The sequence below is a fragment of the Opisthocomus hoazin genome, chromosome 1 (genome assembly GCF_030867145.1).
Source record: "Opisthocomus hoazin isolate bOpiHoa1 chromosome 1, bOpiHoa1.hap1, whole genome shotgun sequence".
In the NCBI taxonomy this organism is placed as follows: domain Eukaryota; kingdom Metazoa; phylum Chordata; class Aves; order Opisthocomiformes; family Opisthocomidae; genus Opisthocomus; species Opisthocomus hoazin.
The window spans coordinates 130,960,283-130,981,307 of record NC_134414.1 but is presented as its reverse complement, the minus strand read 5'-3'; the positions used below and the strand labels follow the sequence as shown (position 1 = coordinate 130,981,307).

Sequence of the window (21,025 nt, the reverse complement as noted above, 5' to 3'; positions counted from 1 at the left end):
GATTAAATCATGATCATCATAAAAAATGGTTTTCTGTTACGTTACCTGTCACTAGCACAGTTACTTGTTGCTGTCCAGTCATGTTGAGGGTTGACTAGGATGCCCCAAGAGAGGAACACAGAGGTTGGGGTGAGGGTGCCAACTACCAGCTGCAGAGGCTTTTGAGTCTTGGTCCGACCTATGGAAGAAACATATAATTACAATTAGAAGTTAGTTTCTCTCCTGCATTATGTAGGGGAAAGTTTTTGCAGTTGTATAATAAAGCACATGAAGACCTACTTCTCAATTTGAAGGGAAAGGTACAACAGTTGTCTCCCTTTTTCATGGTCACCATTTCTAATGTACAATTTAATAAAGGGGGCTGCAACAGTGTCTGTGATCTGTTTGTTGGCTTGTTAAGGCAAATGAAACATTAGCAAGGAAGAGAGACTGCTCATTCTCTGTAGCCAACTGAGAATGAACAGAGGAAAAGTGCAGAACAAAGTTGCCATAAAAAAAGGGAGGAGACAGATAGCAGGCAGCAGGATCACAGATTAGGAGACTGCTTTAGAAAGCAGGTATCAGACACACAAACCTCAGAAAGACTACTTTCCAGGTCCCCTAGGTTTCTGGCTGTCTTGGACTGCATAACAGAAAGTGTTACACAGAGTTCAGGACATTAGGAAGTCTCTCCTTGCTTGTGACAGAACTAGTAACTTCTTGGCAGGCTGCTTAGTAATGCTGGAATTACGTCCATAGAGAATTCATATTTTCTACACTATTCTTTGTCAAGAGTAAAATAAAACCTACAAAAACTCTGTTGCTTTTAACTGTAGGCAGACCTGAGTCAGTGTCTATAAGTGGGGACGTTTTTCTCTTCTAACCACCTACTACCTTAAAAATGTTCAGCTTTTGCATGATACTTTAACTTTGCTCTGAATGAAGTAACACAACTCTCATGCAAAAAAACAACTTTCTTTAACTAAGTTTAAAAGCTAATAGTTGGAAATGAAGAAATGACCTAGAGCAACTATTTTGAACCTGTAGTTTGTGGATTGCTACAAGCCCAAGGAGAACCTTTGGTTCTTGAAAGATGATTAATTAAAGTAAATTCATATATTCATTACATTATATCATATACTTCAAAAATTTAAAGGATCTGTACCTCCTCAAAGTGTACAGGTGACCACAAATTCCCCAAAAGTTTATAAGCCACTGATACAAGGGTTACATTTTTCACTGTTGTGAAACAGATCCGACTTTCTTTTCCTGCCTTTTGAACCCTAACATCTCTTCACTTAACAAGCCCCAGTGAAGGTCTGATCTGTACTTTCAACCAATGCATGTGTGTGCATTTAGAAATGTTAACTGGGTGGGTTTTTACTTTATATTGATGATGAATATGCTACCACAAAAACCCCACAAACAAACCAACCCATTCTCTACCATTAGGAGGAAGTATGGCATGCTTTGAAATACTGTGGAACATAAGACACTTCCACAAGGGCAAATGTCTGAATAATTTTCTTGTTTTCTTGACCTGTTCCTACACTCTTTCTCCATTCAAAAAAAACCCAACCCTAATACTTAAAACAAATGGCTTGGTCATTCACCAAACTACCTGGCAAATCTGCTATCTACAGCAAAATCCCTTTCTTGACCACTTTTCAAAGAAACATGGAAAATATGTCAGTTTTAAGGAAAAGAATAAACAAGCTCTCATAGACCCTGAAATCATACTGGGTTTTCAGAGGACCTACATATGATTTTGATTATGAATCTTAGTATGCCATTAGTTCCCAGCTGGAGACTGCAATGATTTATACAACGTAAAACCAGAAATTACCTTGGTGATCATCTATGTTGATTTATATGAATTTGAACTACAGTGTATCTTCTAGAAGTGTAACCAGTCTTCATTTGTAAATTTAAAATTGCAGCAACTCAGACTCTACCACAACTCTTGGTAATATGTCCAGTTTAACTATTCTCGCTACTAAAAAGACCTGTCATATATCTAGCTAGCATTAAACCAACAGCTGTTCTTACACCTTTGGCTGCTGGACTGAAAAGTCAATTATCTGAATCTTGTTCCACAAATCAGTTTCTGTAGACTTTAGATACAAAAATTAACAATGTCCAAATAATGCATTGGGCAATTTTTGGTTCTGTGTTTTTTTCATATATGTATATTCATGTGTGTGTGTATATATATATATGTTGCATCCAAAAGGTAAATCACTTTTCAAAAATCTTTCCAGACATCCTGTTCTACATCTGGCCAAGAGCAAGAAGAAATTAATTTCATGAATATCAGGAATTAGAAAAAAAAAAATCACACAAAGATTTCAAACTACACTTACACTTACATACGATCAGTTTATTCTTGCAACAATCCAGTGATCCTGACATTCATCTCCATATTACAGAAAGGAATTAAAAACTAACAATATTAATGATTAAGGTCACGTAGAAAGTATTTGGAACAGACAGGAATCAAATTCATATTTCTGCTCTGCTATATATAGTTTAAGCTAGGAACATCCCTCTTTCCTGAACTCCTTGCAACAGCAAACTTAGTAGTAGTACTGATCTACAGATATATACATACACACACAAGTTACCATTTCCAATGAGAAACAAAGAGCATTATTAACATGTCCATGGTTGAAGGAATCCTTATTGGTAGTAATTTGATAAAAGTAACTTCAGTACTCCAGACCACTGTATTTCAAAACTTTTACTTTTTTTGCATGCACTCTGTAATCTATTTATACATCAGAAATTAGTATTCTAAATTTCAATTCTCATTTGTAAGAACTTTTTACAAGAACAATCTTCAGTTACTTCTTCATGTTTTGAACACCACATATTTGACTAATTACTGACTAGGAAAAACTGTCTTACATTTTACCTTCCCATGTATGGAATTTGTGAATCCCAGTCAGATATCTACAGTTACAAATATCTTTCCAGAGAAACCCAGTAAAAGATTCTGTCTTCCTTTAACTACTTTAAGAAAGAGATGCAGTAATGGTAAAATACCTGAACAAGATTTCTTGTTATTTGAAATGCGTGCTGGTCTTACTGAAACCAAATACCGTGGCTCTGCATCTATAAATGAAGAAAGCAGCAATTAGTACAGACGTGCTATTTATTTGAGAAAGGGATTAACTTACAATTCATAAGATAAAGTCCAACATTCAGTGAATGCTTGACACATTACCCAATATGTGTGATCTTTTGACATGTTTGCTTTAAGGTTTATTCACCAATCATTCAGCAATATTCTAGCCATTAGGAAAAATAATACACCCATGCACAAAAGATTTGGCAATTCTTTTTGACCAAGACACAAATAGGTGAACATGGCCGGACACAGATGTAACATTTCAACATAAACATTACTTGCAAAGTGAAGGTGAATGAAAACCCAGATGAAGAGGATGAGGTGATGGCAAAACAAAAAAGTAAAACAGGTAAAGTAATAACAGGGCAAAGCTTGAAGAGTACAACCAGAGATATCCACCCTCCTGACAAGAGCCGGAGGAACTTTTCCTATCATATTCTCTGTATTCTGTTTCAGGCTATACACCTTAGTTTTCCCGTTGTAGGCAATTTCGCAGTAAAGAGCTGACCTACTGTAAAAAAGAATAAACAAAATGCATTGATCATTTAGGAGCGTATACCCTGATAGACTAATACTAAATCATTCAAGATTTGCATGATAGTCCAGTTGCAAGAAACAACATAATGTCAGACATGCCTAAGCCAGTCTCCACATTGGTTACTGGCTTGTTTTATAATCAGGTTTACATACTTTTGCCATAGATGACTTATGAGATTTCACTATTAAGTGCTTTCACGGTTTTGAATACTCTTTATGAAAGTAAAGTTATTACTAACATTTAAGAGCAAGGGACTAATATTCATGTCAAATCCACAAAGGGTTGTGACTTTGACTGGAACATCTGGGTACTGTTACATCGGAAATAATGTTGCATGCAACAGGAGGGCAACAGTTTAAGGGATTTTCTTACTCAATAAATTCATCTCAGAGACAAATTGTATTTTCCAGACTTTCTGACATTTACTTTTCTTTTAATTTTAACCCCTCTGCATTTTCTCCCAGGAAAAATGAACCTTTGCAAAATATTTTTTAAATCTTTACAGGAAAGAATTTGTCTCCATTTTAACTCCAGTTCAAGCTTTTTTGCGCCACTTCCCCTAAAAGGTTCAACTGCTTCATTTCAAAAAGCTAAGAGAACAGATCATGTTACATATTAAAAAAAAAAAAAATTAAAAGCCCAAAGACAAGAATTTTTGTCTTTCAATTCAATCTTACCTGAACGGCCTAAGTTTCTTTTAAAATACACACGAACTGCAGCCATTCTAAAGGATGCAGAGTCATCACTAGCTGGGTGTCAGTTGTGAACCAGCTTGGAAAACTTCTGGAAATACTAGTCTTCAAAGGAAATAATGAAATGAAGCAAACCAAGTTTTACACAAACTCTAACACATTTCAGAGACATCTGATGCAGTTTGGAGGACACAAGCACACATGGTAAGAGGCCACAAGTTCAGATATATTTATGTTCTGGCAGGGAAAGGCAGATAACTTCACCCTGCAGCTTAAAATAAGAAATGCTTTGATTAAAACAATGTTGACATGGTGATTTTCATTTGGGAAATTCATCTTCAGAAAGAAGATTTTCCCTAACTCTTGATATCAGATGTCAGAGGTTTCTGCCCTTCTTCATTATTTAAAACCAAGCTCTGTTCTCACCAAACTGCAACACTAGAAAAGAAGTCACAGGAACTTCCAAAGAGATATCCATGGGGAGAATTTGGCTCACCATACATTGATCAAAACTACTTCAGCTACAGTTTTTTAAAAAAGTATTATTCTATGTAAAATTTTTGTTCCAATTTAGACACATTTATCTAAATCTGTGTCTATGGATGTGAGACTGAATCCCCTGCATATCTCATTATAACAGATACCTTGAAGTCTACCAATTAAACAGAACCACTGAGAAATCATTCAATTTACTCTGACATCCAGATTTCTGTAAGGAAAGAGGAAGAAAAAACAGTACTGAATAAATCAAAAGCTTGCTGTGCTACTTAAAAGGCTGTGCCAGTGTGGGGAAAAGCATTCTAACTTCATTTCACTGATTCTATGCATCTAAGCCACTGGAAACCCATACTATGGATGTACTTTAATTGTTAATTATTATTTTCAAATGGGTTTCAACTGCACCCAATGTAAACACAACTAAGATGAGCATTGAAAACAGCTGCCCAAAGCAGTCCAGAAAAACGAATTAGTTAAAAAGAGTGAGCAACCCTAAAGTGCAAATATCTCTTCATTCACAAAAAATGTTTTTAAATATTTAGGGTGGCACACAGTTCTTCTGGGATCTGTGCAATCATCTGGACATTTTTTGTATTGAGACTTAAAACCAGAGAAAAGTGACACTTCAAAACAATTTGTTTTCCCTGTACTTTAATCCCAGTTTTCTGCTGTGCATTGATGCCCACATGTTATAAGTCTCACAAAGTATTGAGCAACCTTAATTCCAACAAAATTAGTTTCAAGCATCGCCTTGAAAGCTCATGAACTACAAAGTCAGTCTTCAAAACTGCAAAAATTTATGTTTTCATCAACAAAAAGTCCAAAGACTGTGCAAGTTATCCAAATGGTTTGAAACAGTTAGTTTTGCCCTGCTCCTTCACTGGAAAAATTCATTCTGGCTGAAGTCTGAAATGACATGTGTAGCAGTACAGAAATAGATTATCTGTTAAACAAAATGTGGTCATAAACAAACTCTGTAAATGTCTCCCTGAACATCTTAAAGTTACAAAACCTGGTAGTATCAGGAATCATTAGTTCTAGCAGGTGTTTTTGTTCTGTAACAAAGTGCTCTCATATGGAATATTCTGTGTTGGGTGTTCACTAAGCTTTCTTGTGGATTTATCAAATTTTGTCTTGTGGTGGTGCAGTCCCCGCCTGGCAATCCCAAAACCAGCCAACATTGTACTCTTGCTTGCACTGCAAGAATCGTTAGCTGGTGTGCATTGAACAGGGATGACTAGGCACTTTCCTTGTCTTTGTACAAGAGCAGTGAGCTGGGCTGATCAGGTGCTCCCTGACCACACCTGAAACTCCTGCTGCCTGGAATCTCACTTGCCTGGTAAATGTCAGAACTGCACATTCTGGGTAGTACTGGCATTGTATAGTCACTGTCTACATATCAGGATTGCATCATGTGGATTGCGACCAAGATGAAAAGTAAACCAAGTTTGATGCCCAAAGTCAATCATCTTGAGACCCCATAAACAGCGGTACCAAGGAAGGCCCTTTGAGCTCTCCTGGTCCGCAGCGGGTTGTGCCCAGTAACTCCCTCTGAGTGGGACACCTCTCAGGGTAGCTTGCGAACATGGGCTGATCTCCTTGAGACTCAACCTTCGCCCACTGAGAAATCATTTGATTTGAAGTGAGTATTTCACTGAACTCGAGGGGAATTTTTATGATTGCGTGCGTGTGTGTGTGAGAATCAATTCAAAGCATAATATTCTATTACTGTGATTGTAATAATATTCTATTACTTTGATTGTAATAGCAAATTCTTTCAAATCACTCTGTAAATGCTAAGTTAGCCAGTGATTACTAGCTGCTAAATTCCTGTGATTCTCTTTCTCTCTTTAAACTGTGAACACATCCTGAACTGCCACTAAACATATTCCTTAGACACAAACCGTTGTGGTCTAAGGCCAGTTCTGGATCCATCTGCACCCAAGTTCCTCTCTCAGAAGGAGTTTAGAAAGCAAGGGGGTCCTGACCCTGGTGATTCAACATGAGGGTCTCCCTTAGCCCTTACACCTTTCTTTTACCCTGTATAAATCATTTTCCACTCAAAACCTCCTTTGATTTTGTATTCCATTCATTTGATGATTAATAGAGTGAACCTTGTCAATGAACTTTGTAAAATCATGGTTTCTAAATTTTCAGTAAAATCTTTTCTTGCAAAACCTTTGAGTGATCATTTAAGTGACCTAACCACTCATTCGCAACATGCCTTAATAAACAATACAACATATCTCCATTTCCCAGAGAACTCATGGCTCTTTGGATTGTAATGCCATGTACAAAAGGAAGTATTTTGGAAAACAGGCTAAGACTAGAAGTTGACAGAGCTCTACCATAGAACGGGCAGGATTAAAAAGTACGGCTTGTCTGGTTTAGAACCACTGAATTTAAGACAATATTATGATTGTTGTAACTAAAATCAGAATCTGAAATTATCAGAGAAGTACTTTCGATATCTGGGACACAACATTAAAATTCTGTTCTGAAGGTAACTAAAAATATATCTCAATTTAGAAATATGATTTGCCATTCCTGAGCAGAACCACCCACGCTACTATATAGGTGTTAAGAGTACAGCAGTTGTAGTTTAACTTAAATTCACCTGTTTGATGCACAGTGTCAAAGCAGTATGCATGGACTGAAGAACACAGGCCTTGAAATGCTTCTATTCTGGACAGGCATACCTTCTATATCCAAGGAAACTGAAACCAAGAATGGTAGACATCTTGCTCAATCTCATATAATGACCCCTGATTCAGGTTCTTAGTCTTCCACTGCAACTTAATTTCTCCTATTAAGTTCAGAAGACCACTGAGTTTCCACACTGATTCAGTCCTCTTGCTTGAGAAACGTATGTATCAGTCATCATCACAATATGGAAATCATCTGATGCTTCTATAACTCAATTCACTTTCAGGGGCTTAAAATATTGCCTCACCCATGTCTTAAACTCTGTCAAGTTGCAAGAACTCTTTATGATCGCCTGTGTTCCTTTATGATGCCTATATATGCAGAATCCACTCTGCAGATCCATGTCTGTAAGAACCAGGAATCTTAAGGAGAGGTAACACAGGAGGTGAAAAAGAAAATGCTGTGAAATACCAAAACCAAAATAAAACCATAATTTAGCTTCTGCTACTTCATCTTAATGCTTAGGTGATAAATTAAACTGACTGCTGAAATAAGAGCTAGGCAGCAGAAAGGTGATCGTCAGACGCATAAAAATATGGGCTTCTGACTGTGTGTCATTATGATTCACAGAATATATCAACTATTTACACTGAAATATACTTAAAAAGAGAAGTGCATTTCTAAAATGTAAAAAGTTTTACACTGAAATATATTTATATATTTATTTATACTGAAGTATTTACACTGAAATATACTTAAAAAGAGAAGTGCATTTCTAAAATGCAAAAATTTATGACCTCAAGTAAAAGCAAATCAAATCACACAGTATAGACAATCCTGTTTACAGCTAAATATTTCTTATTTTGTATGAACTGTGTTTAGTAAGAAAATGACAGTTAAATAATTAAGGTTAATGTTCAAATATCTGGAGACAGATCCACAAATCCAGCATCTGCCCCCAGATATCATTTCAACATACATCAGTATATAACAGGGATACATATGATACAGGTGCTAAATACAGATCTGTCTGTATCTCATCTCGTAAGGATCCAAAATCTCATAAATGAAGGATCCCTACAGAACAATGTGAACTTTAACAAGTTCAGTTTGAAATACATTTGCAAATTTGCTATGAAAATCTTAGCGCTTCCTTGCTGCTTAACACATTCTTGAAGGGCTACTATAAGACTAACATAATAAATCCACTTATTTGAACCTGCTACTGCCTAGCCCCCTTTATTAAAGCTGGAATGACAAATGTCATAGCTAAGAGCTCCTTTCACCTGGCACACAACTATTTCTTCATAAACCCCTTGAAGTTGCAGATCAGAAATCAAGTCCAAAGAGTGACCATCTTCAATTCTTTAGCCACAAAGTACTACAGGAAAATCCCCAGATGTACCAGAAAAGTGCTAGTCAACAAATCCATGCCTAATTCTTAGTGTCAGAATTCCCCAAAACATGGTTTGTTTTGACAATTCAGTTGAGAGGCACCATTACGACATCAGAATTGCTCTTTCAAGTTTAAACATCCACAGCTGAATAAAGCAATGCCACTTTGGACCAAAGCACAACACTCTGGCTGGCACGCACATCTAACCAAATGATTTTTGAAGAAAGAGGGAAGACTAGTTACACACCTGAGGCACTTGTATTTGTAAAGCAATTGTATTTGTATCTGTAGCATTTGGTACATACAGTAGACACATGCATACACATTCATTACATATTCTTACACCCTTTCTCCCCACTTCTCAAAAATATTAGTCAGAAGCATTCAGTCATCTTGTTTCCACTTTTAAGCATGAAGGCTACTACAGTTCAATGAACCATCATAAATTAGATAAAATAGTTTTCTGAACTTCTTCAATTACTCAGTATTTTTTCATCCGGACAGCCTAAAAGACACCCACACTACTTGTTCACATAGGTATGTCTACAATTTACCACAGAAGAAACATTTCAAAGACTGCAAAGTTGCGCAGATGTAAACCAGCACTTTGGTGTCATTATAAAAAAAACAACTCTTTGACTAAGATTCTGTAATATTAATGATAGAAAATTATTAAAAGAAAAAAGTTCTATTATCCACCTTAACACCTCCAGGAGACAACCAGAATATAACAAAAACTACATGCCACTGACACATCAAACTACTATAGGAGAACACTTAATTCCATATGCCATGAGCTAGGCTATCAAACTTGTGGCAGCAGGTAACTAAAATGTGCTGCAAAATGCTAGCAAATTCTGCTTATGTTCAAGCATACTATTTTAATACAGTTCAGGGTTCAGCCAGTATAGAAACGCAGTTGAAAGCATAGCAATGTAAAAATGAACTGACTAATGAATTTAGAATAAATATTAAAATAAAGTGTTACAATGGATCACTAGAACTGATAGACCAGCAGACTCAGAAATCAAAACACAGTATTGTTTAGCTTCAGGCCAGAATTCCATGATCTGAATTTAGGGATTGCTAAAGACTTACTACCAGATGTTGTTAAGGGCAAAGGCAAAAGGTGCAGAAAGCGAAGAATTAAAGTGTGGTGTGGTGTAACAAGCATGGGAAAAGATAGAAAAGGGAGACAAAGGGGCTGGTGTGAATGCACCTGCTGTTGGTCAGCATGCTTGTCTAGCTGCAGGTGCAGCTGCTGACATCCTCCAGGGCCTCCAGTCCACTAAGCTCTGCTAACATTAGCAATAAGAATTTGGTTTTTTGGTAAATTATTAGGAAGCAACATACTTCTGAATTAACATTCATGTTACTTGGCAACTTGAAAACTATGTGGTTAATACATCTGCACATTTCTGGGAACTGATCAGATACAAGAAACTGCACAGCAAGATCTTTTAGCTAAGCACTGCTCTAGCACACATCCCTGAATTACACTTTCTAAAAATGTGTTCAAGGTAGTACTATTCTTCCCTAATGCAAAATTCAGCCAAAACTTATTGCGGTTGTTATAAAATAGGATTGCAAATACATTCTTCTCTTACACTGTACAATCTGGTTCAGGTAAAGGAAAGGCCAAAGTATGACCCAACTCTGAGCTGGTTTTAAAGTGAAAAGGAAATTAATTTTATTCACTGTTAGTTAATTGCTGATAGTTCTTACGAAATTTTCCTGTCTCCACCCAATTTTTGTGTTCTTCCAACAGTATCACAAATTCAAGGAAGCCTACTTGCAATCTTCCTAACCACGTTAGAAAAAACTAGCACATATTTCTCAAGGGAATACTCCTCCTTTACGAGTCATGCAGACTGAACAGATTTAGATAAATGTTTAAGTCAAGCTCAGAACTTTTGGAAAGGTCTGTTTACCTTATTTATTAGTCTAGCTGAATTCACATTTTCATATCTTTTGACAGTCTGAATAGCTTTCATGACCAATAAAAATGTTGCTTACTGTCATGTAAGCTCATAAACTACACTCAGCACAAAAAAACACGCATCTTGTATTCTAATAAAGAGGCATACTTCTTTGAATCAAACTTTGGTGCTGCCTCATCATTGCCATTTAGCCTCCACTGTGATTCAAATTCATATCTCTTGGAATGCATGAAGTTGCTCAAGAGTTTGTTCCCTGCATCAGCACATTACAAGTTCAGGAAATCCAACAGAACCCTTTTCTCTTCGTACATACATGCTCTCTGCAGGCAGTTCCATATTTGTGGATAATGTTATGCAATTGCTGGCTCAGTTATTATTTTAGTTGCAAAAGAAAAGGAAAACAAATATTTCAAGATAAGAGTCACTGCAGTGCGGTGGTGAATATTTTAATCGATGAAATGTAGGCAGATGTCACACTTTCTACAAAGCCATATATCTCTCCTGGAAATCCTAGAAAAGATCACATCCTTATTCATGTATTTTAAAATATATGCACATATACACATGTAATTTCATAAATTAATGAATCTGCTGACTTCAAGTTTATTGTTAACAGGGTCTTAAGAGGTGTGTGACCCAGCGAAAAATCTGGTAATAAATTTCTTCTTAATCAATAGTGACAGAGTTGGAAATATGGAAGTCATGGGCCTTAGAGAGATATATATTACTGTGTATATTGCGTCATCTATTGAAAAATTAAGTTAGTCATTGCTTCATTCCCCATACTCCAGTTCAACTCAGGGACAATTATCCCAAACAGAATACCAATCATGCTGCTCCATTAACAAATCCAGGCATGCAGACCTAAATCAAGGAAACGTCTGAAAGGCAGACTTCATTCTACTGTGTAGACCTATACTATTTGTTAGAACGGACAAATGACATTTTAAAGGATTGATGCATTTTAGTGAGGGAATCATGACTGACATATGCAAAGTCTGTACATTTTCTCACATTAGCCTAACTACTAAATTAATAAAATTTTTTTTTTTTGAGTAGGGTCTACAGTTGATTGCATATCTGTACCATCTTCACTTACAAATCTTCACTGAATAGACAATTTTAATACTATTGGGACAAGATCCAGTTATGTCTGTATACAGAGATTCCATTCTCCTGGATCTAGTCACTCAGGAGATTATGCGCTAAAGCAATGTTCGTCCATCCATTGGGAAAACATACCTTTTATTAACTAACAAATGCCTTTAAATCTCCATTTCTAATCTTTAATTTCAGCTACCAAACCAATTTAAGGTTGTGATCAAACTCCCTACATTGGTTGTGAAGGTTTTCTCTTTCCATGAACCCCTAAAACTGACAGGAGAGGAGGAAGCGTTAAATTGTTTTAGCCTTGGTCTAAATAGGCCACAATGTCTTTTCACATTTGGCAGTCACTCCCTCCACATCTTGTTCAGTAAAAGCCACAACCAGTCACTGTTCAGAGCAGGCTGTAAAGTTCATCTGCTTTCTGTAAAAGTCAGATAAGCCAAAGCATTAGAGGACGTAGGAGGAGTTCTCAGAGTGAATGCGAGTATTTTTGTATAAACCTAGATCTGCTTGTGGAAGAATATGTGGAACTCACTGAAAACCTTTTTGCAAAGTGTACAGTGGCACTTGAATCACTATAATATCTAGAACATGGAATAGACAATTTTTAGTGTGAAATTTTAAAAATATATTAGTTTAATATGAAGATAGAATACTAGGCCAACTTCATCACATATGAGATGTCCTAGGAGTATAAGGATAATGCAAAATTTTTCAGCAATAGGGTCTAGGCAGTGTATGTTTGGAAAGTATATTAAGAGTATTTTTATTGTCCCTCTACAATATCTTATTTTTTCTAACATCCACACAAAGTGTGTGCTGAGCTGAGTTCTGTGTCTGCCAGAATAAAACCTAACCATTTTTCCTAAAACTAAGAACCATCCTGCATTTCCTCCTTCTCCACCTCAGCCACTCAGGTCACTCTAAAATAGAGCCAAAAGCACAACTGATGCTTTTGCTTTAGCTTGTATTCTGTACACATGTGGAAAGGACAGTCAAAGCTGCAGTTTAACGTGGTGTTTAATATTAATGAAACGGGAAAGATGATGTACTCTCTGCTTCCAAACTCCAATAAACAAATCTACAAAGCATATAATCTAACCCTAAATCTTTTAACTAAAAGCAATAGCTCCAATAAATGTACTGCTAATTGCCTTAAATAAATGCTTGTGACTTGAACTACATGCTGCTGTTAGCTTCTTTTACTCCTGTCCTTTCAGACAAGACATTTTCTTAAAGTTGGAAATGCTAGTCTTTATATTACATTGCTCATTGCATTTTTAGTTACTGGACACTCAGAAGTCACAATCATAGATTCACTGTCACTAGGAAACTGATTGATAACTTGTATGAGCAAGAGTGATTTGAAATATCGAAGTTATTCTCCTTCAAAAAAAATTTAAAAGGAAAAGGAGAGTATTCCCCAACACTTGTGCTTTTCACTCTCCACATACACAAGAGAAAATGTGTTCATTTCATTACAGGCTGTATGCATCGTGGGTTTTCCCAACTTCTGCATTCATTGCTACAAGATTTTGATTGCTTAACAGTAAATTTTAATGAACATGCATGTGGCTAGCACTTTGATGCACTGCAGAAGTAAAGAAAGGTGCCTACATTTTCCAGCCATTAGCTATTAACATTAAAGTTACAAAATACTAAAATCCCACATGTTCCAGGTGATGTTCAGCTTTCTGTTTTCATACAGTTTCACAAAGCGTTAGGTATTAAAGCTGTTACTAAATAGGCAGTGCAAGTGATCTACACCTGATGTCACATTCAGTGCTGTTTCCACTTTCCAAGGATCTCAGAGAAATATATTGATCCTCACTACTCCTGCAATAAAGCTACGCAGGTATTACTTATACCAAATTCACAGTATTCTACAGAAAATCCTGCACACCTTTCTTAGTGAACCGATTCAAAAGTTACACGAGATAAACCAGATAAATAAAACACAGCTTAAGTCATGGTTATGAACTCAAACACTGGATTGGTGACAGAATTACAGAGAGATCCTGGGAGTACCAACTCACGAAAAAGTCAACGGCTGCTACAGTGATGAAAGTGTCTAATATCATAATTATTCTGTGTCTAACATCTTATTAATTCTTTTTTATTCTGCAGTTTTCAGCCTGGAGCAGACTGCCAGAATTGCCTTAATTGACCATATTGAAAAGATGGCAATTGTTACTTCAATGCTTATGCATCCTTTCTTCCCCTCTGTTTTACACCAAGATCACTGGCATGACAATGATGAGGGCAACCCAGATTCATTTCAGCTAGAAAAGATTAAAGAAAGCAACAGGAAAATCCTCAGAGATTGAACAGATATCTTAAAAGGTCAGGTGCTGATAAGTCAATGTTTTAATCATTTATCAGACAACTCTAACTAATCCAGTTCTGCTGTTTACTATCCTGCCCAGACTTCCATAAGCCCAAGTCAAAAGGACAACCAAATTCCCTTCTTCCTCCCTATCCCAGGCATCAGTATTATAATATTCTTGATGTGCTTTAATCTCTTCCATACAACAGCTCTTGGAATTCCACCTGTAACTTCTGACATAGAAGTTAAAGATTATTCTGTAACATGTAGAACTGGAACAGGTCCCTCCTTGAAAAGGCTTCATTTTGATACAAATGTTTCTAGCAAAAGGAATTGACCACACAGTTCTCAAAACTATTTAATTGCTTTGTGTACTATTTGGTAAAAACACGCACAGCTCCCTTGTATTCTACTTTATAGCTGCAACTTTAGGTAAATCATCCCATCTGATCTGTGATGTGGTCTAGTATAGTACCATCTCTTAGCACAACGAAAATCCTCAAAACAAATACCAGTAGCGAACTTCTCCAAACAACAAGAATTATTTGTTCTCCTCGAAGGATCTTGTAATTCCACTTTCATCTGAAAGAAACCCAAAGGTTCATATTGTCCTCACTTCTTCTTTCCACAATGCTTGACAACATTAGCATGCAAAGCAAATATGTCTTACCAAGTTCTGTTATGGACGTTTTTCCTTCTGAAGGTAAAGGAATGTATTGATTAGAGAAGAAGTTACTTCCATAACCCAGGACAAAACCTTCTAGTTTGGTGTTTTGACTTGGTCGAAGATACCTCATGCAAACGGTGTCATCTGTTGCATTGATCTGAACTTTCAGACTCTGCCTTTTCACTGAGGAAAGAGTGAAAAAAGAAAAGATTACAATGTATTATCTTGTAATCATATATTCAGTAACGGAATACGACAATATGACAACACAGGGCTGTTTAATTTGTTAGTCGCAAGCAACTGAACAATTGCTTAAAGGTGGAATCTCCTGGAAACAAAGTAAACTAACGGTCATGTAAAACTGGGGTTTCCAACATGTCTGTTTTTCCATCATTAGTTTAGCACTAGCATTAGCTGTAACATCTTCGACAATCGCAGTAATACAAAAGTGCATGAAGTAACTGGACAAAATGCAAGTATTTTTTCCTTTAAATGTGGGAGTTATAGTAGTATTAGCCATCTATAGGACCCATAGGTGAAAAACTTGCGAGTTTGATTTTGGTTTTTTTTTGTTAGTAAAAGTATGTATTTTAAACTTCTGTTAATCACACTGCCAAATTAGATCAGGGTAGAGGATACACAGTAACCAGATCCAAACAAAAATGCTACTACTTCCCTCCCCCTCTCCCCCCCCCCCACCTTTTTGGGGGCTGGAAATGTAATTTTCTAGTTGGAATTACACCAAGACACCTAACCAACATACATACTTTACTCAAAATTGCTAAGAAGCTTTCTTTAAACATCCATTTTTATGCTTTCTAGGGGACCAGCACATAAAGCAAGAAACATCTTGTATATCCATCTACAAAAATTGAACTCATAACAACACAGAATGAATTCATAACAGAATAATAATTTTTTAGGCTACAAAAAGGAGTTTCGTCTTCTCTTGGTGGGGTAAGGGAGGATTGGCTTTTCCTTCCTTGGTACTTCCAATTTTAATATTCCCTGTCACTGTTAGCCTTATCATATTTTCAGAACTGTTGAAGGTCAATGCTTAAAAAAAAAAAGTAATTACTTTTACACAAACTTACAACACTGGCACTAGAATAGTGTTGTTATTTCTTTTCTTATTCTCTAAATAAAAATTTTTATTCCCAATGGATTTTCAGGCATCTCCCCCATCATAAGAGCTGAAATTAACTCTTCTGTAAAAAACTGAAATTTGGACAAAACCTCCTTACTTCAGGAGTTAAATCCTGAGGAAAAACAGAGAGATGTATGATCTGTCATTAAATAACAGGATCAAGTGATACTGAACTTCCTTTTCTTTGTCTCTTTTTCTCCATCCCTCTAACTCCTTTCTTTTCTTCCTTTCTCTCTCAATAATTTCAGACTGATACTGAAAGTTTCTTTAGACAAGTACATATTGATTCTCTGGTATCAGCCCAGTGTACTCTCCTTTTTTTGTTTTTTAGAGAAATTCAAATGACTAGAGTTGCTGAGAGGCCACAATCCCAATCTGTGAACCTGATTTAGTAGTACTGTTGAGAGCCTGCAGTTGTCTGCACACTGAATGTAAAGACCTAAGCCAAACACTTCACGCCTCTTCCCTTTATAGAAAGAAGCATATAAGTAAAACTGATGGAAAACATGTGCCTCTGACGAGACTCTTCCTTTATCTAAAGACTGATCAAGTAAAAGCACTCCACCTTGAAACCATCAGTTTTCCAAAGGCAACTCTACCAGGTTGCAGAAGACTGCAAGGCTTCTAGAAATCTCAACTCTGATATTTTCAGCAGTACAGTACCATCACAGGGGAAGGGGTGGTGATTGCTTCCTTATCTGGGAGACATCCTAGCCTCGTAGGACCCTTGACCTTTTCTTTATAGCTTGCACATCAAAACCACTAAGAGAGCTTTTAAACTCAAAGCCAGTTCTAGCAGAACATAAACAGGAATAATGTATTTTTTTAAAACAGAGAATAAGGCAGAACAGAAGAAAAGGAGAGTAACTTAAAAATTTTAAAAATAAATCCTTGTCCTCCCAACACTGTTTTGTTAGGGCAGGTCCTTTCCCTCTAGTTTGCTTTGAAGTACAGGATCCTTTCAGTGACGGCCTGGATGGCAACAAATACTACAGATGCCCCACAGTGTTTAGGAAAAATCTTTCTTTTCCTCTCCTTGGAGATCTAGCTACAGGGTCTGCTCCATGTTCTTAACATAGTCATTTTCTGTCCCAGAAGTTCCCCTAGCTGAGAGGGCTCAGTCAAGCTCAGCAAGGGCGCTGTTCTCCCTTTCCTCTTTAAGGTGCAGCCTGACCCAAAGAGCACCAGAGGGCAAGGCAGACAAATAACCTTCTTCAGTATTATTTAACTGCACATTTTTAAAGGAAAATAACTGTGCTAAAGCAACAACACAGATACTACACCTGGTATGCCTAAACCACATTCCCTTCCATGGGCTGTGTGCATTCCAAAATCACTGAAATCAAGGGATGTATTTTAACTGGTAAAACAATAACTATCAGAGACTGACCACTTTCTGGAACTGTGTAGACAGAAGTTGCACAACCCAGGCCAACACTGACAAGTTTTTCTACCAGAGGCAACAAATGTTCCCAACTGAAATTAGAACCTGAGTTTGCTGGAAACCATAGCTGTTGAGTGAGAGGACTTGAGTTCCAGAGAGTGCTACACAGCAGACAAAAACCAAAGAACGATGAGGACAGAAGGAAGCCGGCAAGCACAGGAAGTGCTTTCTGTCACGGTAGAAATATCAATGCATGGTAGATCACTCTTGGTATGGACTCTTTGCAGGGAATGACATCTCTCCCCAAACCAGGTCAGTGTGCTACTTGGTCATCAGTCCAGCTCTTCTGCCTGCCAACAGATGAGCACTCCAACATCTTTCCAGGAGCCCCTGCACTCTTCCATCACCTTACTTTTGTGCCTACCTACACACAGTATACTTCTTAGCATCACAAATACAAACACAAAAGGCTGTGAAGCAACCCTCTTTGGTATAGCAGAGTACATTATAAAGAAATAGTTCTTAAATAAATTAAAAAAAAACCAAAAACCAAACTTAAAATGTTCCAGACTCAAGGAAGTCACATCAGTTCAAAGAAGACCTGGACCCTTATGAACTAATTCCAGCATTTCCTGAATCTAAAAGGAAAAGACAGCTTTGTGCAGGAGACTAAGCTCAACTCCCCTACACTGGTCAGAATTAAAAACAAACAAAAAAGCCTCCTGTGAAAATGTAACAAAAGGCAACTCATGTTAAGGCCTACGAGGAAGGCCCACATGGTCACTTGGAATCCTTGGAGCTGACAAGAGGTATACAGGGAGGGCACAGCAGTGCAGAAGGTCCTCGGCATCCGGCTCAGGAGAGCTCAACGCTATATGCTGCACAGACACTGCCATTCTCATCAAGAGAGGGCCAGCCTGGCACAGTATAGATATGAAGGACTTTATATCAATTAGCTTGGTAAATGGGGACTAATCTCAGGAGCCCATTAGCAAAAGAGATTTCACTTGTGTTGATCTCACAGTATTCTGAACAACTAACCGGGAAAGCAGGCATTCCCATTCTGAGTAGTATCTCTATCTTTGCCACCACTCAGATAAACATTCATTAAACATGATCGAATGGACAAGGGAAGTCACAGGAACTTGACTGCTATGATACTGTGATAAGAATGCATTTAATTTTGAGAAAATAACTTTGTCATATTACGATTTTAGAATACCTTTCCCCCTGTCCCTGTCTCCTTGATGAAAGAGCTGAATGATAAACTAGATGCTCTCTAATTCCAATGCAAAGAGATTGTGAAAGCATCTTATAAACAGAAAAGAACACTTGCAGGCACAGAGTAAGGCAAGGTTGAATTTTCCTAACTCATATTCACTTGTATCAGCTTTTGGCATCTGTTATTGAAACTCTGGTCTTAAGTATTTGCATTTGTAGAGTAATTCTTCTACATTGAGGCCATCTCCAAATGAAAGATTCTGGGACCCATAGCTACCTCTGAAAGTCAGTCTTTCCCTCCTGGCTTGCCAGCACAAATTCCACATGGATCTGCAAGTATTCTCTTCAACAAAAGTCAATTGATGGTCAAAACCAGCAGGACAAACCATGCACAGCATATCTGAACTAAAAGCACTACATCAAGTGCATCAGACCACTTGCAGTATTAGCATCACTCTAGGGAAAGGACTCTCGGCTTATGCAAAGAAAGACTTTTAAAGACAGCTTAATGAATCAGCTGCGTCATACAGGAACCAGCCACTGATTACTCTTCAGAAAGAAGAAAATAGCTACAAATGGTCTAAAGAATTCAGCTGGGAGCACCATAGTCCGGATATCTGGAAAAAATCAGTGGTCATGTATAGGCAACAGGAGCCTGGAGCAAATAAACATTGAAATGTTAAAAAAATTTAACTCTAAATTACCTAACTGAAATTGACATCTTTAAAATGTGAAAGCAGCTACAGAAAACAATACACAAAATATTCAGCTGGACACTTGTTCAAGCTTTGGATCTACCAGGGATTACGTGAAGTATCTTCTTTTTCCTGTCACATTAATTAATAATGGAGTAACAGAGGAAGAGAGGTGAGAATTCATAAGCCCCGCTACCACCTCTTATTCATACCAGCTAGTTCTAACTGATGGTTCATATTTAGCTACAAGACAAAAAAAAAAAAGTGTCCAGTTTTCAACTCCTACTTTCACAGCAAAAGTTCAGTCAAAGTCCTTTGGTTTATGTCTAACATCCCCCTAAGAAATCACCATTGCAAAGCAGTCTGAAAAGGCAAGACAGTAACTACTAAGTATAGATTTATATAGTTTCTTTGCTACTTCCTAACTGGAGAGAAGTAAGGAGATAAGCAGAAATGGTTCACTGGGCTAGCTGCATTAAAGCAGTATTTGTTCAGCAATTCAGTGTTATTTCCAACCTATAAAAGCAAATAAAACCACCTGAAAGAGTTCACTTCCCAGAAGAACAAACAAAAGAAATTTGTTTCAGTAACAGAGACTTAAAGCCTTTGAAATTCTGTGTCCCATGCCCATGCCCCACTATATCCTTACAATATTGTTGGCATCAATAGATGTGGAGTTAGTTAAAATGGCCAGCTGGTTTGATTTTCCTCTGTTTCAAGGAACGTGAGCGAACTTGGGTGATGAAGTGAATGGAATTTGAATTAACTGGCTCTTTTCTGTTTCTGCCCAAACCGAAAATATATCTTGGCCCTGTCAAACAAAGTATCTTTATCTGAAGAGCACTCTATTTATCTCTCCAGCTTAAGATATGTCAACAGCTGGCTGATAATTTATTATTTAATAATGAACACATTCAGAAGTAACCCTGAGGTGATGATATAGCAACAAACTTCAAGAATGAAGCAGAAATGAAGTAACCATTTTTTGTTTTGAAATAAATTCATCTTGGCAATGCACATTTTTTGATCTGTTTGCCTGCTTCACTGAAGGCTCAGCAAAAGCAATACTGGGACAAGATCTTACTTTCACTTATTCCATGTTTCTACTGGTGCACTTTAAGAGTGTATGGTCTCTCATGATCAAATACAGTCCTATTTTCGCTTTTATCCATAACGTGAAAAGCCTTGAACTCTGCCCTACAAAACTAGAGAGTGAATACAGCTGTACTGTATTACAGCAAATTTGGCTTCATCATCAGAATTCCTTTTGCCTTACATTGCAACTGGTTTTCACCATTTCAAAGATTCCAGAGGGCATGAAGGCAAGACCTAGCACTGCCTTCCAGAGTGCTAGACAAATCAAGCGTGCCTTAAGAAAATATATTAGCACCATGTATTTGTGAGCACCCCCTCACAACATTCAAATCGTTCACAGCAGTGCTTTCATTTTCCACAGCTGGTGCCATAGTACCACCAGCCAAGATTTCAATGATACTCTAACACTGAGCAACTTTAGTTTTTGCTATTTTGTATTTTTGTACTTTGGCTCCCAAACATGGAGAAATATTGATTGTTTGGCTCAAACCCAAATATAGCTTAAAATGGGAAACACTTAAAAATAGTTCTGTTTCTATGCAGTAGAATATACAAGACACACTT

The 21,025-nt window shown here is 37.2% G+C and overlaps 1 protein-coding gene across 7 annotated transcripts in view; it reads right to left on the bottom strand.

Moving 5' to 3' along the window:
• ABI3BP (ABI family member 3 binding protein) overlaps window positions 1-21,025 on the bottom strand; it is a 167,668-nt gene that overhangs the window by 129,098 nt on the left and 17,545 nt on the right. For all 7 annotated transcript variants that reach the window (XM_075435991.1, XM_075435929.1, XM_075435949.1 and 4 more), the window contains exons 2-4: window positions 14,923-15,102; window positions 3,025-3,093; window positions 46-178 (exon numbers count right to left, since the gene is read on the bottom strand). In XM_075435991.1, coding sequence (XP_075292106.1) covers window positions 46-178; window positions 3,025-3,093; window positions 14,923-15,102 — 382 coding nt within the window. The remainder of the gene's footprint in view (window positions 1-45; window positions 179-3,024; window positions 3,094-14,922; window positions 15,103-21,025) is intronic.